The sequence below is a fragment of the Amia ocellicauda genome, chromosome 3, assembly GCF_036373705.1.
Source record: "Amia ocellicauda isolate fAmiCal2 chromosome 3, fAmiCal2.hap1, whole genome shotgun sequence".
Classification (NCBI taxonomy): domain Eukaryota; kingdom Metazoa; phylum Chordata; class Actinopteri; order Amiiformes; family Amiidae; genus Amia; species Amia ocellicauda.
Window position 1 is genome coordinate 52476519 of NC_089852.1, and position 25669 is coordinate 52502187.

At 37.5% G+C, this 25669-nt stretch overlaps 1 protein-coding gene across 1 annotated transcript; it reads right to left on the bottom strand.

Moving 5' to 3' along the window:
* Window positions 1-18305: 18305 nt before the first annotated feature.
* On the bottom strand, window positions 18306-24065 carry mlnr (motilin receptor). The gene is made up of 2 exons (XM_066700292.1): window positions 23089-24065; window positions 18306-19157 (listed from the first exon to the last, which is right to left on the bottom strand). The coding sequence occupies exons 1-2, from the start codon at window positions 23801-23803 to the stop codon at window positions 18865-18867; spliced, it is 1008 nt and encodes a 335-aa protein (XP_066556389.1). The 5' UTR covers window positions 23804-24065; the 3' UTR covers window positions 18306-18864.
* Between the last annotated feature and the right edge of the window lie 1604 nt (window positions 24066-25669).

Consider the following 25669-nt stretch of genomic DNA (forward strand, 5'->3'; position numbering starts at 1 on the left):
AGTGGGTATGTGCAATGGCTGAGTGTAAACACGCTTTGCAATCCATTGATGAGGGTTAACCTCTTTCCTGGGGAGCTATTAAAGGTGGCTTGTCCTGGATATAAAGAAACCCTTGAGTGCTGTCAGCTGTGTCTGCATACTACATATTTCCTAATGCATATGTAAGGACATACTACGGTTGTGCCTTCGCCTCATGTCACCTAGAACCAACATGGTCAATGGTGTAGCACTGGGGCCTGAAAGAGAAAGGGAAAGACATTCAACATATTCTCACTCATCACAATTCAGTTCTTCTGCAACAAATGTATTTGTATTTATTAGCTAAGAAAATTGAAAGAAAATGCTAAAGATATTTCTGTTCATTCAGTGATGCACTTCCCCATACTTCATTTACCACCACCCACATTCACATTATGCTACATTCAGGAACAAGAATGGATAAAAACTGAAAATGAACTAGAATGCTAAAGTTTCTGGAGAAACTTTGTCTGCTTGTGAAAGTATGTTTGAGTATAATAAGCAGTATGTTTCACTGTACATGTAGTAGTGTAGTAAGTACAAGATACTACAGTATAGTATAGTATAAAAGTGTAATATGGTATAAAACTGTATTATTGTATTTTTTGTACTGTAGTAATATTGATAATATATCACAAAGTAATTCAGAATACTATAGTATGCAACACTGTACCATAGTATGTGTTGTAGAACTGTAGTATATTACAAGGGTACTACAGTATTCAATAGTGTACTATAGTATATCACAAGCTACTATAGTATACCTTAGTATAATCATGTTTTATGGTATAATAAAGTATAATACAGTATGAGTTGTACTGCTTTAGTAATTACTATAATACATCACAAGGTAATACAGTATACTATAGTATAAGACACTACCACAGTATTTGTTGTAGAACTGTAATACTGTAGTATTTGTTATACTATACTACAGTACATGACAATGTACTACAGTATACTATCAGTCATATGTTTAGGTTGCATTTATTATTATTCACAATGAAAAATGATATTGTGAAATGTTATGGGGCGCTATATAAAGTTGTATGATATTATTATTATTATTATTATTATTAAGTTGGCCTTTGTCAGTATGACAATACCATATTGAAAAATACGTAATACTATACAGATTAATATGATTGTAACCACACAGCAGAAGTATAATAATTCGGAATAGGAGCATCATTCATATTTTTGTGTGCAGTTTGCAGTATGCAGTTTAGTAATTGTATATGGCAGGTACGCTCATATTTATAGTCATAGTATAAGTTAGTATAAGTAAATGTAAGTTGTTATTAGTATTAATAGTAGTATTAGGATAGTAGTAGGAATGGAAGTAGTAGCAATAGTTGTTGTAAATAATATATATCGCAAAGATAGAAAAAGAGATTGAATAGAGGCCAGTTTAAATGTAGTAACACGTTGTGTCAGTACTTACAGAGTGGAAATAGTCAGAGGAGACGAGCTTTATGTAGAACACGTTGAATGTGCTTTAAAATACCGTTACTATTACTGGCACTTTAAGGCAGTGCAGACTGGGAAGGGGGGCGTAGTTTAATTAGGAAGTGAAAATGCGTTTGTTTACAGCATATGAAGACGTGTAGGGACGGGTTTTTTAATTCACTGTATATATATATATATATATATATATATATATATATATATATATATATATATATATATATATATATATATATATTTTATTTTATTTTCGACTATCCTCTGCTGGATTGTGAAGGAAGGGCTCTCTAATGTTATATTTGGCACTATTTTGTGGGGACTTTCTTTTAAACTATTACTATTACTACGTGCTTTAAACTTGCCATTATGCGTACATGCACAGTTATAGGCACTTTCTAATACTCTAAATAAAGGATGGATATGCTCTGACAAACTGTATGATTACAATCTGCTTATATTGGCTTAATATGAATTTAAAAGACCGGTATGTACCAGTATACATTCAAAAGATTAAGCATTTAAAGTTATATTAAACACATACATGCAGTGTTAAGCTCTATTAAAACAAAGCGCAATGGGATAATAGGGATTAATAATAGCAGCTTGACAAAGGCTCGTAGACTCGGATGTACTTTTAAACAGCACTGCGCTCACATGTGCGCTAATAACTAAAGTTGTATACGGATTTAATGTGGCGTTATTATTATTAGTAACCTAAGTGGAATATGTATTAATATATAAAGCAGTTAACGAATGTAATTTAGTACATAAGTAATAGCAGTGAATAAATATTTGTATACACAACAGTATTCAACTGATATAATGTAGAATATATGATATGATATGATACAGTATTGTATGGGTTTTTCGTATGGTAAAAGCTTATTTAAAGCAGGTAAAATCATAGAGAACATGCTGTATTATAGGGAATGAACTGAGATATGTAGGTTTTTTTAAGTCTCGTAGCGCAGTGTTGTAACAAGACTGAATAATATGGAATAATATTACAATAATTCGTATTAAAACCCTGTGTACACATGAAATGTAGTATAATTATTATTAGTAGTAGCACTGGTATAAGTATTATAATTATACAGTGTTTAATACAGAAATCAATAATACAGCTGTGACCGCAGTTGAAATCACAGTGCAGCGCGCAAGGCGGAGAGTATTGCAGAGACAGGGAGGAGGAATCGAACCATGGGAATCGTGACCGCTGATTGGCTACTGACTGACCGTAATTTGCATAAGCAACGCTGATTGGCTGCCGGTCGCTGTTCTGACAAACTGAGCTACTTTGTTCGAATGAGCTGCCTATCGAAAGTACGCGTGCGCAGTGAACACGCCCATAAATCTGTTGGTAATAATTATGTACATTTACAATGATTTTGGCCTTGTTATTTCATAGTGACCAATTTGCTATTTACGCATAGATGACAGGATTAGCTATATAGGGTTTGAAAGCTTCTAATACAGTAATAGTTGGTCTGTGCACGAGAATCCGTTCCACCATTCAAACAATGGGATTTTTGGGGTTTTTAATCGATCAGAACTCAATAAATATCGATCCCAGCCGCACAAAAAGCACAAGCAACTTGAACGGTATCATAATGAACCTCTGTGTGAAGTCTGGTGTCTGTACGATAAGAATTGTACAGCAGTCCGGACGAATGGAATAATAATAATAATAATAATAATAATAATAATAATAATAATAATAATAAAGCTTTTGTAAGAGAACAAGACTGCGTGTTTTCACATGCAGATTAATAACGTTGCCTCAATGAAAGATAATTGATGTGGTACAATTCTGATGATATTTTGCTAGGTAACCCATTTAGCGAAATGTGAGGGCTAGCTTTTACTACTCATTGTACTAAGTTGCATTAAGGGTGTCTGCAAATAAAGAAAGTAACTGCTCCACTAGGTCACAAGTAATTTCTTTATTGGATTGGAGCAAAACGAAACCATCAAAAACTCCTATTTTTCCCTTCATATCCTCAGCCATATTCTGTGCATGTCTTAACTATAAATTAAATATACCACATACTTTCTACTCATAAAAATTAATTTAAACAAATTCACCAAGGCAGCACTCACCAATGAGGATGCCTAAAACCAGGGGTTAAATTGGGCCGGGGCCGTCTGGGGCTGAGCCCCGGCACATAGGCTTACGAGAGGTGATCTATATACACCTTTCTCGTTCTTACTAATTCAAGCAATGATTCAAAAGCGTTGCCTTTGTAGCACATAATAAATGAGGTCCGCCCCCAAAGTTTACAAGATTAGGCCAGAGCTTCAAAAAATCTCCGATAGCGTCATTCATAGGGCAATCGGATTGATTGTTATTGCCCGCCACTTTGGCGTGAAGTGTACAAAGGTTTCGTTTACTTTGTTTTTTTGCACTCGTATTATACAAGACTGTAAGTCGCAAGTTCGTTTCCTACCGATGATCCGATCTCAAAGTTTCAGAGGTAAAATATATGTGAGGCAAAGAGGAAGAAGTTTACAGACACTTCAAAAGGTAGGCTCGGTCTGCGTTAGTTACTTGAGTCAATACTTAACAAGTACAGTAGGCTCCCTGTTTGTTGCCACAGGGTGAGATTTGTGAAGCAAAAGCCATGCTTCTGAAACGTTTTTATTCGTGAAAATAAATCACAATATTTGGAACTGGACCCCTAGGTCTTCTGAACACTTTTCATGTTTTCTCAGGTCCGCCAACTTACTAGCATGTTCTAGAGACTACACGTCTGCTGTTCGAGTCCGTTTCATATCATATATCAGGGGTCAATTGCGGGTCAAATCCCTGGGGCGGGCGTCTCTGCTTACTCTGGACTGGGGCAAGAGCGGCACTTTGTACTGTCAAAAACAAAACAAAAACAGGTATTCGGTTTTCCCGATTTCTAAATAAGCAGCTAAAATGTGCATCGTTTGTCGTGTGGAGATATGTCAACCTCGCATATCCTAGCAGCGCACACATAGAGAATTGTGCTCCTCACCCGTTTCAATCACAGAGACCCACCGACACAGATTTGTGATTGACAAGCACCAGAAACCGCGTCTAGTTTGCATCTAATGTTGTTTGATATGTTTGAGTCCAAATCTGCCTGATTTCATGGAGATTTTGAGCTATGATTTTTGACTTCGAAATGACTCAGAATCACGTCTCCAATTATCAAAATCTTATGGGGGAGCATCCCCAGACCCCCCGCCATGAATTACTCAATACACCCTGCCCTCATTTTTCAACACTAATTGTGTGCAGTGCACAGTGGGACAAAGGGGAATGTTAAAAAACTTGAATCTAATAAGACACAAACTACTTGAAAGTTTCTATTATGTTTATCTATATGACTACAATAATCTTTAACAAAATACAATTTAAGTGGTCTGAAACCGTTTTAATACTAATATATACAAGTATTTAAACATTTTATTTTTGTACTTTGTCAAATGACTGTACTAAATGTAAGCAATGGGGTATATTACTAATTAATAATTTTGTGTGACGGAAAGGGTCATTTGAAGTTGTGACACCCCCCCCATGTCTGGACCTTGACTATACCTTAACCAAGAAATTTGGACCCTGACACAAAATAATTGACTACCCCTGGTGTATTAAAACGATTTAATCATTTTTTGACGGACAAATGCCAACCTTTCTTATCCGATACAATTGTATTTCTTGATATAAAAGTGCCAAACTGAATTGACGAGCTAATTCTGATTTGTTGAGCACATTTTGAAGTTATGGAATTTGTTGGACTCCCTTTGATGGAACTAACTGTGCAAACTTGTGTATTGTAATGCTCAATATTATTTCCCTAATAAAAAGACTGTTCTACTCTTAATATGTTGTATTTATTTTCTCTCCTTTAATAGTTACATCATTCCTATATTTGATACTGACACAAAGGAGAGGGCACAGGCCTACAGAAAGATTTTATTGTCATCAGATGTAGCTTTGCACACTGCCAGCATCTAGACTGATTTTAATCAGCATTTTAGTGTTCATAGCAGAGGGCTCTTTCAACTTGTTATATTTTACAGTTTGTCAATTGAAAAGATTTTGTATGCTTTGCATACACATGTGCACCCCTCGAAAGCCTGAAACCACAGAGCCCCCCCACATAACAAATCCCAATTTAACCCCTGCCTAAAACATAACGCATTATTTTTTTAAATCACACGTAAAGTAACTCTAGTTGGGTTTAATGGGTTTAATCACTAAAACGGTCACTCTTGTGAAACCTTACAGATGAACACGTTTTCACAAAGTTTCTATTTGTATGTATTGGGGTGCATTAGAGATTACTTATTAAAAATGTGTATAAAGAATACTTATGCGCATGAGAGGCAAGAAAAGATACACGTGAGAAAAACAAATAGCTAATACTTGCAGTGTTTAAGTTACCTTATAAGTTATACTATATATAGATATATACACTCACCTAAAGGATTATTAGGAACACCTGTTCAATTTCTCATTAATGCAATTATCTAACCAACCAATCACATGGCAGTTGCTTCAATGCATTTAGGGGTGTGGTCCTGGTCAAGACAATCTCCTGAACTCCAAACTGAATGTCTGAATGGGAAAGAAAGGTGATTTAAGCAATTTTGAGCATGGCATGGTTGTTGGTGCCAGACGGGCCGGTCTGAGTATTTCACAATCTGCTCAGTTACTGGGATTTTCACGCACAACCATTTCTAGGGTTTACAAAGAATGGTGTGAAAAGGGAAAAACATCCAGTATGCGGCAGTCCTGTGGGCGAAAATGCCTTGTTGATGCTAGAGGTCAGAGAAGAATGGGCCGACTGATTCAAGCTGATAGAAGAGCAACTTTGACTGAAATAACCACTCGTTACAACCGAGGTATGCAGCAAAGCATTTGTGAAGCCACAAGACGTACAACCTTGAGGCGGATGGGCTACAACAGCAGAAGACCCCACCGGGTACCACTCATCTCCACTACAAATAGGAAAAAGAGGCTACAATTTGCACAAGCTCACCAAAATTGGACAGTTGAAGACTGGAAAAATGTTGCCTGGTCTGATGAGTCTCGATTTCTGTTGAGACATTCAGATGACATTCAGAATTTGGCGTAAACAGAATGAGAACATGGATCCATCATGCCTTGTTACCACTGTGCAGGCTGGTGGTGGTGGTGTAATGGTGTGGGGGATGTTTTCTTGGCACACTTTAGGCCCCTTAGTGCCAATTGGGCATGGTTTAAATGCCACGGCCTACCTGAGCATTGTTTCTGACCATGTCTATCCATTTATGACCACCATGTACCCATCCTCTGATGGCTACTTCCAGCAGGATAATGCACCATGTCTCAAAGGTCGAATCATTTCAAATTTGTTTCTTGAACATGACAATGAGTTCACTGTACTAAACTGGCCCCCACAGTCACCAGATCTCAACCCAATAGAGCATCTTTGGGATGTGGTGGAACGGGAGCTTCGTGCCCTGGATGTGCATCCCACAAATCTCCATGAACTGCAAGATGCTATCCTATCAATATGGGCCAACATTTCTAAAGAATGCTTTCAGCACCTTGTTGAATCAATGCCACGTAGAATTAAGGCAGTTCTGAAGGCGAAAGGGGGTCAAACACAGTATTAGTATGGTGTTCCTAATAATCCTTTAGGTGAGTGTACATTAGCACCCACTTATTCAGGTGTCTTTTATTTTTTCTTAGTTCTTTTATTTTTTACTTTCCTCAAGGGTACAATGGCATCATCTGTGAACTGATCCTAGAGCCATCAGGATAAGGGTATGGAGCCTTGAACCTGCAGATCACGCTGCTGTACAGTAAGTATGGGCCCCAGCAGTCAAGCCATTGAGTCAATGGTAAAACACTGCAGTATGATTTCATCAGTTTTGTTTTCATGCTCATGTGCAAACAACCTATTCCATGCACTTATTTCATGATATTAATGGGTGTTATCCTGGGACCAATGAGGCCATTTTTTATATTCCTTATAGCACAGCTTATGTCAGCATAGTGGACATATGACTAATGTGCATATGCCAAGCCACAGTGTCATTATTTATTGTAATCCCATTAAGAGGTATCTGAAACTCAATAATGCAAGGTGACTTGTATTATTTCCCTATGGATGGAGTCTTCGAAAGACCTTGACAACTATAAAGATGGATGCAGGCATTGTCCTGCATAACTTACCGCACAAATTACTAATATGATTAATTCCCTCCTCTGTCGCATTAAATACGGTGGGATTTCTCTGCATCAGCAGGTATGAATTGAAAGCTGGCTTCCTGAGGAAATCAAATCTTAAGAAATAAAGAAATACATCATTGCCATGGGATGACACACATTAAAAGTCAAAGGGGCCATTTCCATTGTGTGTGCCCAGGAAGACATCTGAGGCCAAACCATCTTCAATGTCCTTGTGACTGACAGACACAAGGAGTCAGGAAGTAGATCTTAAAAATCAAGGTGTTTGGGTGTATGTATTAGATGCCAAAAACCACCTAGTACAGCAGCAAGTCAAAAATCAAAATCAGAATAAGCCAAAAACGTAAATGAGAATCAGAAATCATAAAATCATTAAACAGAAAACAAAGAAATAACTAACAAAAACAAAACAGCCTGAGACTGCTTCAGACTTCTCAAACTAACCACTGCATGTAGCACTGACATATGCTGTATGTTGTTTTTTTTTTTGCTTTGTCTTTTGCTATTATTGTAAACTACAGTTTCTACCCCCTCTGCTGACTCCCCAGTCATTCCACCTGCTGCCGCTCTTCTTGCTCAATCTAGTAGACAAACTGTCACAGGTCATATCTCTTGCTCCCATACTAATGCACAATTGGTTGATTGTGCCAGCCTGTCTGCACTTTTAATGTCCAGTGCCCCTTGATCACTGAAATCTTTAAATCTTTAACTTAGGCAGGAGTTAACTGTCACTTTTGGTGTATACAGTGACATTTTGCACTAAGCTTACTCAGATCTTGCCTTAATTTCAGATTTGGCACTAAGTTACAGAAGGATGTTGATTTAAATGTGTCCTTTTCGGCTGGAGCAGTTTTTTTTATCTCCCACGATTCATCAGGTTTTCCACGTCATCACATTCATTCAGAAATTCCCGGGGTCCAGCAATGATCCATTCTTCTTGCAGTACATCTTGATCATTGCGATTTAAATCTCATTGCTCTTGTGCTGATGTCACAGTCTCCTGAGTTTGTGCTACATTTCCTTTTCCTTATTTTCCAGTAATTCTGAGCTCTTGTAATACATGATCTCATTTACATTGACTTGTATTTGAATGTTCAGCCTGTGACTTTTTATTTATTGGTGTAAAAGGTCACATTTTATATAAGCCCCTTTCGTGCTTTGTACTTCTACAAGGCAATTGGAGTTATTGTAGCCCTACCAAGTTAAATATTTGGTAAGCACGGCACAAAAGCAAGCACGTGGTGGCAATCTGGCATGTTTGTGTGTGTTCTACTGTTCAGTCCTTTTGCATGTCAGGAGGGTATAAATACAAATGCATTCAAATTTGCTGATCGGAATGAATGCAAGGTATCAGTGTAAAGTCTACGTCATTTTCTTTGTTTGCCAATGATCTGCTTTAAAGAAAATAAGGCATTCAATTATACAATTAATCCACTGTAAACATGGTGTATAGTGGAGCTTCCCTCACTCTATCCAGTCAACATATCCCATATCTGCTTTAATAGGGCGGGAAACAAAGGCAGCATCCTGAACACTGTTCCATTTGAAATATTTTTAAGGAGACATCAGCTGGAAACTCAGAATTAATGCACTAATTGTTTAATGTGTAATAGGTTAAACTGTATCAAATGTGCACAATGGTTTTCTCTGTACTTGACATAGTGGTTGATGGATTATGTGTATATTGCTTGGGCATATATATTGGGTAAACTGTGCCTTTGTTTGTAACCTATTTGTCAGCTTCTGCATATCTGGGATCCAGATGAAAAGTGTGTACATGAAATGATTGATTCGGACTGGAGGGGTAAGTGTATAGGAACATTTCCAGTTGCTCATGGATGTTAATATGTTTAAGAGATTATTGCTGAGCATTACAGACTACTTTGACAGAAAATAGGAAATAACTAGGAGAACTTAACTGGCCTGGCATACCAGGAGCAGGACATACATAGCTGTGGGCTAAACGCTTTATATACTTTTTCTTTCAAATGCAAACTAAAAGTCTTAAATTTTAATTGTACTTGGCATTCTACTTAAATGTTATAAATTAACTAATTCACAAATTAGTATAATCTTGGGAGTGGATTGTTCCAAGAAAATGAGATTTATTCCCATAGTAAAATAAAAATAAAAACATATTGGTGCAAATTTTGGATGAATTTGGGTTTATTAGATGTACATAAAGCAAAATGCACTGTTGTTTATTTTTTGTTTGTTTTTTCATTCCGAAAATGCTTTTGATTCATGGCCCAGATTGTGTTTTAGAAATACCTTTAGCCAAACCTTAGCTGTGGCCGCAAACACCTTTTGTCCTCATATTTATAACACTGTCTCCTGTGAAAAATACTAATTTACAAATGTCACGGAAACATGCAAGTAGACAAAACTATGCAGACTTAAATCTTCTTGTTATAGAATGTGTCAAGAAGGGCCAGACTGTGAAAGATGAGCTGAATTCCTTTGCAAGCGTACAAGGATTGTTTAACGGGAGCTGCACAATAAGTACCATGGGTAATGGAGTAATATCAATTGATTCTTGTTAAAGATTTAAAGTTAGATTTGCAGGCTTTTGCTATAAATAAAGTCTCCAAAGGGGACTTTTGAAGTAAGCCCATTCAATTGTCGAGCAACAGAATTCAATAGGTATAGATGGACATTATATATAATAGCCGGTCAAATTGATTGATTAGATATATTGATATTTCTCATTTTTGTGTATACTTACTCTGCACTGAATGTATTGATTTCAGTCCTACCCTGTTTGAAATAAAAATAAAAATAACACTTGGTTTATTTTACAATTATACATGTTTTACAATTGTATATTTTCCCCAGGATGATGCTGTAATGGTTACTTGACATTATACGACTCCCTTTCCGCCCATGAGGTGCTTCCACAGTTAAACACATTGAATACAATTATTAACTGAGAGTTTAAGATTGAACATTAGATTAGATTACATCTCTAGTAATCTATCTATAATCTAATCTAGTTACTAATCTAAATAAAACTGAATTCACTCACAATAGATTTCCCTTTGCTGCAGACTACAAGCACAAGACACAGAGACACTGGTGCCCCCCCTGGCGAGAAAACACTCTTTATAAGTGAGAGAACAAAAGAAAAACCAATTTCATGACTGACAACAAATTGATATAAGTAGCAACACCCGGAGTGAGAGGGAAGGATATGGCTAAAGTAGGATCCAGTACCAAAATAAAGCAACCTGAATCCATGATATTGAAAGACCTTAGACAGTCCGTCTTCCTTTAGGAGTTCATGAATCAGGAACTAAATCCGATTCCAGACCGAGGCCCTGCATGACCAGGTTTGGGCACTCTGGCTTCAGACATTTTTTGCTATAAATATACATTGCCTACTGTATACAGTATGTGAAATGAATTTAAATTGTATTTTTATTTCTTGCCTATATTTCTTTCTGGATATGTATGTGATCATTATAAAACCATATGCTTAACAGTGCATCTTTATCTTTCCCCCAAAACTGCTCACAAGCTTACAAAAACACATTTCACAATGTTAATCACTCATCCATATTCAATAACCGCTTCATCCAACAAAAGGTTGCTGTGAGCCAGAGCTTAAACCAGCGGACAAGAGGCGCAATGCAGGCTTTGCTCACAATGGGATGCCAGTTTTATAATATTAATTGAAATAAAATGCATCTGAATTGAAATGCTGCATCTTGTTTAAATGAACTGAGGTTTGCCACTGTGTGATATATGTAAAAATACATAAAAATGTACACTTAAAAAAACGTTTAGCTGGCACCCTGTGACATAAGCAATATGCTACTGGCTGCAATAATTGACTTCTCACTGTCTGATCAGTAAGCAGAGGTTTCCATTAGTCCAAAGAATTGGCCTCAGGGAGTCAAATTACTCTTTCTGTGATTCTCTCATGGATTTATTCCTGCTCTGTAAGCCTATTCACTCCCAGAAATGCAGTCAAAACAAAAGCATCTTATTTAAAGACGTTGCCTAGTAAGTGATTTGGGATGATTAATTAGCCATTAAGGATTCAAAACAAAGGCAAACAGTGTTTTTTTTTTAATTGCTCACCCCCCCAAAAAAAACGTGGATTTCAGTAAATATTTGATGAGTATTTCACAAGGCACAGAGAGTCAGGGAAAAAATAGATATTAATTAATGTGGTTTTAAAAATGGTGGGAAAGGGTGGGAAGCATGTAATCTACCATGAGAAAGCCAAACAGAGATGAGTTGTATATGGAGTTTTCTGTGTACACTTTTGCACAACCTGATGTCACATAACCTGATTTTGCTGTATTGCTATTGTTCCAGAGACAACAAAAAAATTTGTTGGTGGAAGAACATCAATAAACATTTAGATTCCTAAAACCACGGTTGTGATGTCACAAAATTACTCCACATATATTAAAAAATAATTGTGAATTTCCAGAGAAAGATTCTGCAACCGGTGACAGGATTAAAATCACAGATTTTAAAACAGACCTCAAATTGATTTGTTGTATTACACTATGTAACACAATTTTCCTGGGTAGTAAGTGTTATTAAGTGTTGCTTGTGCCTCAAAAGTATAGAAAATGGAAGTTATTCCCCACAAACTTTGCTTTTGTGACCAGGACAGTGATATTTTGAAATGTACCTATTACCAATGAGAAAACGGGCGACTTTCTGTCTTTTCGTTCACATAAAGTCCTAAAAAAAAACATGAATCCAAATTAACATATATTTATACAAAAGTAATACAAAGATGATTACAAAAGATTTAGAAAATACAGTATAATTGTAAATCTCGAAAAATGACTCACTTCTAAATCTTTTGTAGTCATCTTATATATATATACAGTGGGGGAAAAAAGTATTTGATCCCCTGCTGATTTTGTACGTTTGCCCATTGACAAAGAAATGATCAGTCTATAATTTTAATGGTAGGTGTATTTTAACAGTGAGAGACAGAATAAGAACAAAAAAATCCAGAAAAATGAATTTCAAAAAAGTTATAAATTGATTTGCATGTTAATGAGGGAAATAAGTATTTGACCCCTTTGACTTAGTACTTGGTGGCAAAACCCTTGTTGGCAATCACAGAGGTCAGACGTTTCTTGTAGTTGGCCACCAGGTTTGCACACATCTCAGGAGGGATTTTATCCCACTCCTCTTTGCAGATCCTCAACAAGTCATTAAGGTTTCGAGGCTGACGTTTGGCAACTCGAACCTTCAGCTCCCTCCACAGATTTTCTATGGGATTAAGGTCTGGAGACTGGCTAGGCCACTCCAGGACCTTAATGTGCTTCTTCTTGAGCCACTCCTTTGTTGCCTTGGCTGTGTGTTTTGGGTTATTGTCATGCTGGAATACCATCCACGACCCATTTTCAATGCCCTGGCTGAGGGAAGGAAGTTCTCACCCAAGGTTTGACGGTACATGGCCCCGTCGATCGTCCCTTTGATGCGGTGCAGTTGTCCTGTCCCCTTAGCAGAAAAACACCCCCAAAGCATAATATTTTGGTCTCATCTGACCACAACACTTTCACCTAGTTCTCCTCTGAATCATTCAGATGTTGGCAAACTTCAGACGGGCCTGTACATGTGCTTTCTTGAGCAGGGGGGCCTTGCGGGCGCTGCAGGATTTCAGTCCTTCATGGCGTAGTGTGTTACCAATTGTTTTCTTGGTGACTATGGTCCCAGCTGCCTTGAGATCATGAACAAGATCCTCCCGTGTAGTTCTGGGCTGATTCCTCACCGTTCTCATGTTCATTGAAACTCCACGAGGTGAGATCTTGCATGGAGCCCCAGACCGAGGGAGACTGACAGTTATTTTGTGTTTCTTCCATTTGCAAATAATCGTACCAACAGTTGTCACCTTCTCACCAAGCTGCTTGGCGATGGTCTTGTAGCCCATTCCAGCCTTGTTTAGGTCTACAATCTTGTCCCTGACATCCTTGGACAGCTCTTTGGTCTTGGCCATGGTGGAGAGTTTGGAATCTGATTGTTTGATTCCTTCTGTGGACAGGTGTCTTTTATACAGGTAACAAACTGAGATTAGGAGCACTCCCTTTAAGAGAGTGCTCCTAATTTCAGCTCGTTACCTGTATAAAAGACACCTGGGAGCCAGAAATCTTGCTGATTGATAGGTGATCAAATACTTATTTCCCTCATTAACATGAAAATCAATTTATAACTTTTTTGAAATGCGTTTTTCTGGATTTTTTTGTTGTTATTCTGTCTTTCACTGTTAGAATATACCTACCATTAAAATTATAGACTGATAATTTCTTTGTCAGTGGGCAAACATACAAAATCAGCAGGGGATCAAATACTTTTTTCCCTCACTGTATATGACACAAGCTTGGATTATTGGCTTGTGCTTCATCTGGCTTTTAATCTATAGCCTAACAACACATTTATACAACTATATTAACTGTATATACATAGCCTACAATACATAACCATACATATGTATAGAAAGGAAATGCATGACAAACCAGGGCTTTGCACTTAATCTATATTACACAGGATAGTTACGTACCACTTTGACTTAATATACAATACCTTCCTGCGCGGGAGTACTTATATTCTTTTATCTTAATATAAAATCTTTGAATTGTCTTTGTAAATCTAACTTATTAACATAATATATATAATATCTTATGTATGTATTTATTTTGCTTTATCAGTTTGTAGTAGATTGTGTAGATTCTAAATATAAAGTCCGATTTTAAAATGTCATGATTGCAAACAAAATGTGGAAACTTTGCACTGGGTGAATACTTTTGCAAGACACAATCTTCTGGTTTGGTTTCCTGTATCAACATATAATAGATAGCTAGACAGATATATTTAATAATAATGTTAATTATTTACTACATCCATATTTAAGATCAATTTAAAATTATAACAAGAAATAGAAAAGGTGAGCAAAAGACTTGGATATCTTGTTAAAAGTCCCACATTTAAAAAGGGGGATTAGAACTCTGCAATGCACTAATTAGAGCTCACATGGAATATTGTGTTCAGGACTGGTGACCACACTACTTGAATGCTTTATCTGTGTAATGTAGGGTGTAGGTTTTTGCCCTTGAAACAATTCCATGGCAATAATTCACATTCACCTGGTCAAGCCACATCCCTCAAAAGGAGAATGAACACCATAAGATGAGGGACATTTTCATATTTGTTTTGAAAATTTATTTTCTGTATTTTTACCATTGTTCAACAATATCATATATATTTTACACTCACAGAAACAGCATTAAAAAACAGAACCTACACATGTACTGTAGTTTCAAGCATAACCCTCAGAGATGTAATCTGGGAGACCAATGAACTGGTAAAACCTTTTACAAATCACCAAGAACAATTTTTAACATTTTGGTTATGGCAGATTTAATTTTTTCCCAGCTCAAACTACTAGAGCAAACACAGAAAAGATTATCCATTATTATTATTTACATTACTGTATATTTATTCTGCAACTAAACCGGCATTTAAAAAAGGAAAAAGAAACCCAACACAATTTAAACTCACCACTATGTCTCCATGCTTTTTCAGGAGAGAGGATACAAAGCACACATCTTGAAATAATATCTTATCATAGCCATTGGGTGTTTTGTGCACTTACAAGCCCAAAGAGCTCAGGACCACAGCCCAGCTCTTGCACCCATTTGAGGATCTTAATGCAGCCGGAGCCACTGTCTGGCCCTGCACGGTTGCTGGTAACAGCTTCTAACCACCCTCCCATAACCCTTTATTTGTTTATTTAAAATACTGGGGATATATTTAAAATATATTTTACTCTGTAATTCATATCTATAGGACCGTACATAATGTACCCTATATTAAAACCATATGTTTCTTACAGATGGGTAGCACTTGGAGACCAGCTCAATCCAAGTTGTTTGTCTACTATCTAGGAGGGCCGCCACTCAAGCACTTGAAACCCATTCAATTCAGTTTCAGAAAGCCTTGAAAATAAAAAAAAATTGAAAATCACACTTGTTACTTTTGAAACTGACATAATTCTCAAATACCTCATTTAATTGCACAAATAAACACGTTATCCTTTGTCCCTTGTCCCCTTGCCCATTCTTTGTTTGGTGCCCACTCCTTCAGCCCACAACACATCTGGCCTTGGCAGATGACTGACCTCTTATTCCACTTATTTCACATTAAAGGCTAAGTTTGGCCTAAATAAAAATTAAAACCTAAAGAACCCCACCTTGCTGTATCTAATGTTTTTGGTCATTGTAATGTCAATAAATGAATATTCCAAAACATCTGCAGAGTGACCCACCACTAGCATCCCACAACAGACCTCTGTGTGCATTCTGCTTGGCCAGAAGAGATGACTCTGGCACAGTTTCTTCACATGACCTGCCGCTTGCTCTTTAGACTTCTGTTTGCCTGAAAAAGGGATTAATTAAATAGTTCACTTTAGTTCACAAATTCACTTCATAAATTCAATTGGTTTATCACAATTATATTAAGTCTGAATTGTTTCAAAGTCTTATACACATGAATGATCTGGAAGATTTACAAATGGACAAGTATCACATTAACTTAACAAGCGGGATTCAGAAACTATATATTCCCTTTGGCAATGAGGCCCTTGAAAACAAGCTGACCTACAAATAAACATTTCACTTAATTCTCCTTCATGTTTGAATATTCATTTCCTGACACAGCACTTGCACAATGGCAAAAATTGAAGTAACTTGGAAAACAAACAAGATGTGGAAAATATTCTAAATTAGTATTTCACAGAGGTTTTTACAAAAGAAACAGATAACATGCCACAGGTTAACAATCAGTCCAGTCAAACCCTAAGAGAGATCAGTATACTAAAGGGACTAGCAGAATTAAAAACAAACAAATCACCTGGGCCAGATGGTATATTTTACAACAGTGCTTTAAAATTATTTAGGCTGCTAACTCAAATATTACAAATGACACTTGGAACAGGGGATGTGCAAACTGACTCGATACCAAGGCACAAGAAAGGGGACAAGACAGAAAATACAGGAGCATCTTAATGAAAACCATATCTTGGAGTTAGTCAACATGGGTTTAGATGAGGCAGATCATGTCTTACTAATTTATTAGAAATTTTTGAACATGGAACTGCAGCTGTAGATCACGTGAAAGCATATGATATGATATACTTAGATTTTCAAAAAGCTTTTGATAAGTTTACAAACGAGAGAAGGCCATCCAACCCATCGTGCTCGTTTGGTGTCCATTAATAACTAAGTCTATTTTTAAATGTTCCCAAATTTTCAGCATCTACCACATTGCTGGGGAGTTCCACACCAAAGACTGATACTCTAATTGGAGGCTGTAGGCATTCAGGGTAATGTAAGTAGATGGATTATGAACTGGTTGATGTATAGGAAACAGAGGGTGTCGATTAGAGGAGTTGCTTCTAACTGGAGTGAGGTTGTTAGTGGAGTTCCACAGGGATCAGTACTAGGGCCTGTGCTTTTTATAATCTATTTTAATGATCTTTACTCAGGGATAGTTAGCAAACTTGTCAAATTTGCAGATGATACTAAAATAGGTGGCTCAGCAGATACAATCTTGGCAGCACAGGCTATTCAAGGGGACTTCAGTCGTGGGCAGACACCTGGCAGATGAAATTCAATGTGGACAAGTACAAGGTATTACATGCAGGTAACAAAAATGTCCACTATAATTACACTATGGGAGGAATAGAACTAGATGAAGTAACACATGAGAAAGACCTAGTAGTCTATGTGGACTCCTCACTTTCTCAATCCAAATAATGTGGGAAGCAATAAAAAAGGCTAACGGAATGTTAGGGTGTATTGTCAAAAGTGTAGAATTTAAAACAAGGGAAGTAATGTTAAGACTGTACAATGCGCTAGTTAGAGCTCATCTGGAATACTGTGTACAGTTCTGGGCTCCACACTTCAAGAAAGATATCGCTGCTTTAGAGGCAGTTCAGAGGAGAGCAACCAGACTTATTCCAGGTCTGAAGGGAATGTCCTACTGAGAGACTGAGGGAACTGAACCTTTTCACCCTGGAACTACATGGGGACTCAAGTCTTCAAAATCATGACGGGCATCAACCACATCAAACCAGAGGAGCTTTTCCAGATCAGCAGGGACACACACACCCGGGGACACAAATGAAGATTGGGCTTCAAGGCATTCAAGACGGAAAACAGGAGACACTTCTTCACACAGAGAGGCATCACAATCTGGAACAAACTCCCCGGCGATGTGGTTCAAGCCCAACTTTCATATTAGTTTCTGAACAATCTTGTGTTGTATTGTCTGTCTTCCATTATTTCAGATGTTCCCTGTGTACAGACATAAGCTGTTGCCGAGGAAGATCAGAAATGAATCTGTTACTGTAAGAGTGCACACAATGCATTATTTAAATTTTTTGTTCATGCTTCCATGCTTGTGGCAATGGAACAGTTTGGTTTGTATTAATTTCATACATTTTGTGTTGCTATTGTAATTATAATTTTTAAGGTGCCTTGTTATTTATTTCTACCCATAAGGCTTTCAAGAGCTGTGATAGATACATTACAATTATCTCTTGATAGTTACTGTGTGCTTTGTATTGAATGAATGTATGAAGTTAAGCTCAGATTCCCAATTTATTTTTTAACTGGAGAAAACAGCCAGAGAAGGAGCATAAAAGTATCAAAGTTAGGTCAAAATATCATACATGATTAATTTGGGATGTTCCAGTAGTACAGGCTGCATATGTATACATGTATACTTCAATACCTATATACACATTGTACATATACCTTATTGGGAAAGTCCCCCTCCCTCACTTCCAACAGTTGATAGGATAGTCATTCAGTCCACAGTAACAATCCACATTGGAAGTCCATAATTCCACAGGTAACCCCTTCAAAACACAGTAAGATAAAGAACAACCCAATTGCTTTCACTGGATGACTTTTGTCCGATTACAAAACATCCAGGCTATATTCTCTTGGAACCATTTTGTCTTGAGCAGTCAGTGTCGTCTTAACCATCCATCTAAAACGCCCCTTTCTATGTACAGCACGCAGTCCTGGCAGATAGTAAAAGGGATATGCCTCCCTTGACAACTGGCCTTGCCTTTGTAGTTTCTCTGACCAAGGCGTTCGGGGCAGAGTTGGGCTGTAGCCTACTGTTGCAGATAGTCAGACCCCAGTGAAGGTCTCTGTGCATGCCACGGTGTCTTCCCTAGTGGAGAGAGCTCTCTGGCTGGAGCGTCGGCGGAGCAGGAGCCTGTGAGCCGCAGCCCTGTACTTCCTGGACATGAGGTTGTAGAGGACAGGGTTAATGGAGGCGCTGAGGTAGAACAGTACCATGGAGACTATGTTGAAGTTCTGGCTCAGCTCGGCCATGTAGTAATTATTGTCCACATGCGTGAAGAGGTTCCTGCCAATGTGGAATGGCAGCCAGCAAATGACGAAAGCCAGAACAACAACGGCTGGAAGAATGAAAGAAGAACTTGTTACTCATGTGTCTCTCTGTTTTAACACAGTAAAGGACCTCATCAACAGGTCTAGGATCTGTCATGTAAGATTGAAACTTATTAATATTTCCCAAATGCTATAAGAACATAAAGTTTACAACTAAGTGATCCAAAGATCCTATCCAGTCTAGTCGCTGGGAAGTTTGTTCCAGATTGTGACAACTCTCAGTGTGAAGAAGTGTCTCCTGTGTCTCTTATGATATTTAGATGGAATCAGAAATCATACTGAGGGCTTGCACTTAATCTTTATTGGGTACATTTCTGTGGGAAATACAAAAACATCTTTAGAAAGGTCTGTTGACTGAACTGGCAACAGAGTCTGTGTGACGTTTTTCTTTGAAATATCTAAGCACACTGACTTTTGATGTATATGATTTCTATAATAAGGATAAGGGTGTCTGCTAATAAATAAATTCAATAAATAAATAATGGTTCTGGAGAACCTAAATCCAGCAGGTTTAATAGGTCACCCTAAAATTATAAATTTAAAGACTTGTAATTCTGATCAATTATTTAGGCTGTGTTTTGGTAAATGCAGTCATTTAGAGATATTTTAGAGCAAGCATCTCAATATCTACCAGCACTGAAAGACCCTTAACTGGACGTGTAAAGGAATGTGTGTTCTTAGTCTAAAGAAATTGGTGATTAAGGGGTGACTTACACAACTGGAATGGGGCTCTTGGGGATCAACAGCATTGTTAAATTAGATTAGTTTATGAGTTTATCAAATATTTATTAAAGCCTTATTTATGACCCGGTTGAGTGCCACAGAATTGTGTATTTTGAAGTCATTAGACCTCACACTACTTGCAACAGAAGACAGATGAGCTGTTTTATGTTCAAGGATATGTCCTGTACAACATATTCACAGTGAATCAGGTTAGGCAAATGGGGAGGTGGGAAGAAAATAAAGTAGGATTAGTAGAGAATTGAATAGAAGCATTGAAAGGGCTGAACTGAAGTCAACCCAACTTGCATCTCAATCAGCAGTGGCACATGGACAAGAGGACACATGTGGAGATTAAGATGAAGGGCTTTTAAGATGGAGAACAGAAAGTATTTCTTCATATAGAGTGTCATGGGAATCTGGAAGAAACTACCCAGTCACGCTGGTCATCCAGAAACAGTAAGGCGCCATCCCACTCTGCCCCCTCACTCCCTGCTCGCATCGGTAAGTTTACACTGTGTGATGCCTCACTGTCATCACAGAGTACACGCTCGAGTGGCCAAGGGAGTAGGGTGAGGAGGAGAGCATTCAATGGGACACCCTTCAACTCTGGGGTTTGTTTTTTGCTTGATGCACTCTTCCTGTGTCTCTGTGTTTAATACAAATAATAATAATAATAATAATAATAATAATAATAATAATAATAATAATAATAATATTCTAACGCCTTTCACTGTACTTTTCTAACCATACATCGAAATCACAATCATACACTAATCATTAGATCATTTTTATTAGCTAGGCCACTACAAAAAACAGCAATTTCACAAATAATTTGTTTGTTAAATAACTTAACAATATATAAATGTCTGTGGCTGCTATATTTGCCTATTTTCCCACTTGTCTCTGCCTTTAATACAAGGAATTCTGGGACTTCAGCACAAAACTCTTGTGCAGAAGTGTGCTATTGTGTACACTTTATCAAAGGGTGCACTGGTGCTACTTTTATGTTTCCTTTTTTCTTGACAAGCAACTGTTTTGGGTGAAAAAGCTGTGGTAAATAACATAGTAAAGTAATCATAATATAAATTGTCATGGGGAGACTAACAGCATTTGCAGGACATTTATTTTACACTTGAACATTTCCATTGAGTTGGTGTCCAATTAAATGTTTAATGGTAATATGAGAGATAGATATGGGTAGTTTTTTTTGTTTTTTGTTTTTATAAATATGCTCATAACTATGAATATAAAATTGTTGTTGACAAGAACAAATAAAGATAATTGATGATAAATTGGTTAATCGTGGTTGTCTGTATATTTGTGCACATATGTACAATGATAATATATGACAAATGCATGAATGAACCCATAATATGAAACATCAATTTATAATTAAACAGAACATTACAATCAGATTATTTGGTTAAATTGTGAAAGGTAAATATTCTTTGGACATATTAAAAGCAGATTACATTGAAATTTATAAATGAAGCACACAGAAGCAGGTGAAGGTAATTCCAGCGGGACCTAATTTCTGACTCACGTTTTGTGACAAACTGATTTAGACGAGATATAACATGATGAAAGGTCTCAATTCTAACAGCATTTACTTTCAAGCCATTCTAATGACTGTGCTAATAAATATCCATAAAAAATGGTATTCGTCAAATATTAACACAGTTTTGGCTGACAGAAATAAACAGTGTACATTCGTATGTGTTAAAGCATGCCAGGGTTCCTGGGCAGTACAAACATGTCTATTCAGAAGCTATCAACTGAGGCTTTGGGAGATGAATACCTTTTTTTTTAATATGGCTTTTGAGTGCTGTAATTTAAACAACCCCTCAAAGAAAAATGTTTATCCGACTTAATGGACTTAAGATACAACAGCTCCAGACGGTTTTGTTTCAAACTCTTCCTTACATAGTACATTGACTCAAACACAGAGGTGACAATATAGCCACCATTCCTACACAAATATTGCCAATTGGTTATCATGCTATATTGCTGTCCTCTGGGCCTTTACAGCACAGAATACCACACTAAAATGATGGTGTATATGCAAGACACTTTTTGAAACTTAAATGCACTATTTGCTCCATGTTAATGTTCAGAAATGTTATATTCTTGCACTGTATTTATGTTTCATGGCTTGACTGAAAGCATCACTTTTATACTTCTCATTTCTTAGATCTGTGTTTAGTTTTTATTATCTTACATATTTATATATGTATTTATGTATATATTTATGTATGTATGTACACAAAAGGAATTTATCTGAATTAATAAGTATCTTTCAACAGGTGTTTTGCACAGACTTTCATTACCAGCACAGTAAATGGCAGTTTGGAATTACATATATGTATATGAATTAAACACCCAAATCACACACTGGAAAAGACTGCAAAAAAGTAGAAAGAGACAGATTTACATTTTCTTGTAGAAGGCTCTAATTGTGACAGGTCTTACATGAGTGACTCCTTATAATTATCTTAATATTTTGGAACCTGTATTTAGCCAGATCAGATAGTTAATAAAAATGATGAGATTAAGATCAATTATAAAACATATTATATATTATTAGCAAACAATTATTGGTCATCTTATACTGATATCCTCAAATAAGAAGCGATGTAATCTTATGTAGTAACACGTTAAACTGAAATTAGTTTACCACTGAAAACACCTTGTCCTGGAGTGCCACAGCATGTTTATGAATTCCATCCAAGTTCTTAGCAAAGTTTTTGGTTCAGTTATTGACTTTGCTGGGTCTAAATTCTCATTGTTTTCAGACAGTGAGGCTTTGAAGGTACGTATAAGAACCTGCTGGGTTGGGTGTAGTTACTCATGGGACCAGGACCACAACTGTGTCCAGTTCAGTCAACTGAAATCTGTTTCCTTTTGTCTGAATTCACCAACATATCATTGAAAACATATCATTAGCAATATTGGTATATTTTCACAAACAATATGTATAAAAATAAATAAATGGCCAAATAACGTTGTCTGAAACTATTTTGTATGTTCTGTCCTTTGTAGCTTGCCATGCTTTTCAAGGTAGAACATTATGGGATTTTTGTGTGAGAGAGAAATAAAGCTGCACGGCCACTTAGCAATGTGTTTACTAAGTCTGCTGATTCAACGGCAGTACTGCACTGTGCAGGCTTAGATATGACATATAGGACATGTATTTTCGACTGCAACTGCATCACCTACCCAAGATCTTGACAGACTGCCGGTGGGACCTCTCCCGGTTGGTGGAATTAGGGCCGCGGATGTCATTGCGGCTCCTCCACAGCTTCCTTCCGATGGAGCCGTAGAGGAAAGTGAGACAGAGCATGGGCAAGAAGAAGTAGGCTGTGGACACCCAGATCATCATATAGAGGAGGCCTGAGCTGATGGCGTAGCTGGTGTACTTGCACTGCCTGGTGCTGTAGTCGGGGTAGGTGTTGTTGTCATACCCTACCCCGAACAGGATGATCACAGGCGCAGCCGAGACCAGAGCAAAGGCCCACAGGCAGAGGATGACGTACTTCACCCGTCTCTTGGTCACCACCACCTTGGCTTTGAGGGGAAAGCAGATGGCCAGGTACCTCTCAATGCTGAGGGCGGTGATGTGGAGGATGGTGGCGTAAGTGCAGCCTTCGTTGACATAGTGGGACAGGCGGCAGACAAACTCCCCAAAGACCCAGGGGAAGTACTTCCACAGGCGGTAGAGGTCGAAGGGTAGGCTGAGGAAAATGACCAGGTCGGACACAGCCATGCTGGACAGGTAGAGGTTGGTGATGGTCTTCATGTCCTTGTACCTTTGGATGATCAAGATGGTCATGGTGTTACCTGTCACCCCCACCAAAAACAGGAGGATGCAGATAATGGTCACAGGGATCAGTGTGGAGGTGGGGAACAAGGAGCCATCATTGTACTCTTCCATACTCTGTGCTCTTTTAGCTCTGTGATTAATTCTTCACATGCCAATGAGTGAGGCAGAAACACCTCTTTGGGGAGAGAGGTCCACAGGAAAGATGTTGCTTTCCCTCAGTCCAGGTGGAGACGTTGGATCAAATGCCGATGTCCCTGTTTCAGTGAGCAGCAGTCACAGCTACAGTGCCATTACTTTATTCATAAGCAGCTTGCAGACTGCTAGGAAATTAAACTGAGAGAGTGAGTCACAGAGAGACAGGCATAACACTTTCTTATCTCTCTATCTCATCACTGGATTTACTTTTATTGTTGTTTAGCCGCTGGAAATATTATTAAACTGCTCACCCAAGACAGTGCAGGAGTGAGATCGGAGAGTCCAGAATCAAGGGATCTAAACATCGTCTGCTTCTGCTCAGCCTGCCCTGAAGCCAGGAGCTCTGAAGTCTCCCTGCACTGCTCCGCACTGAGTCCATAATCAAATAGTGAGAGCGGGGGATGACGGAGAGGTCTGGGGCGGTACAGGGGTGTGTGTGTGTGTGTGTGTGTGTGTGTGTGTGTGTGTGTGTGAAGGGGGGTCTTTGGCAACTCCCATACAGACCACAAGGATTTTGTAAAGGATACAGAGACAGTTTTCATATCTTAAAAGTGAGGACGTTTTCTAATTGAAAGATCCAAAGTCATATTTGACATGCTAGTAAGATATACTTTAACTACGTTCCTCTGGAATGGAAAGCCTTGTAAGTGAATATGTGTCTATATAGTTTCTTTTTGTGCATTGTATTTGGTATTACTATATTTTAGAGCAACAGAGTTGTAAAAGAGTCCATTTTCACTTGACGAGCAGACATAACCATAATTCAAAACTCAATTTATTTTTCTAATTTAAACTAAACAAAAGTTTAGTTTTTGCATTTTTTGTGAGCATTTTTTAAAGAATTTGAAGTCGAAGAATGTTTTTTCCAGTTGTTTTCACAAGAATAAATCCAAAGTACTGGTTTAATTCTTCTCCCTTTTCAAGTATAATGTAGTCCTGCACCTCACTTCAGATTGCTGTATTATATTTTATATATATTGTATATGTAACAGTTCTCTTTATTTGCTGTACTTGATGTTTTGTGGGATCACTACATTTGTATTCTAGTGTGAAAAATGACCTCTGTGTATTTACTCTATCTCTCTGCCACAGACTTCAGCAAGTCCTTTGACTACCAGCGATGATAAAACACGGGATGGAACCATTCTGTAAATTGACCTGCTGTGTCATTAACACTGTACCTCACCGAAGATTTTAAATAAGCAGAATCATTGATAATCAAGGCATTTGTGGAAAGATCCCAAATTATCACTATTTGTTTATTTATTTTTGATTAAAAGTTTGACGGGCACATAAGGCAGGTCAATTCAAATTTGTTGAGGCTGATTTATTCTGAAACATGTGGAACAACTGTACATAATATAGAAAATGTAATTATTATGTGTCTGATTTATTCTGAAACAGTTGCAGATACTGTACATAATATAGAAAATGTAATTATTATGTGTCTGTATAATTACGGTCACACACTGTGACTTTAAAAAGTGTTACTACTATGAAGCTGCTAGGGGGGCAATATTATGTTAAGGTTTTGGGGGTGAGAGTTCAATCTTTCTTCCAAGATGGTTTGCTGTTGTTTGGAATTCAATAGGCTATAGGATGTTAAAAACACCTACGGATAGGAACAATTCTTTAATAAATGAGCTGAAAGAGTTTTGTGTGGCCTACACTTCTTTGGTGTCTCACAGAATACTAAACCTATAAAAGAAAGAGTGGAAAGTGTAGAGCAGACTGCAACAAAACAGTAGTATCCAGGGTATCCATTGAAAGCCTTCACTGCTG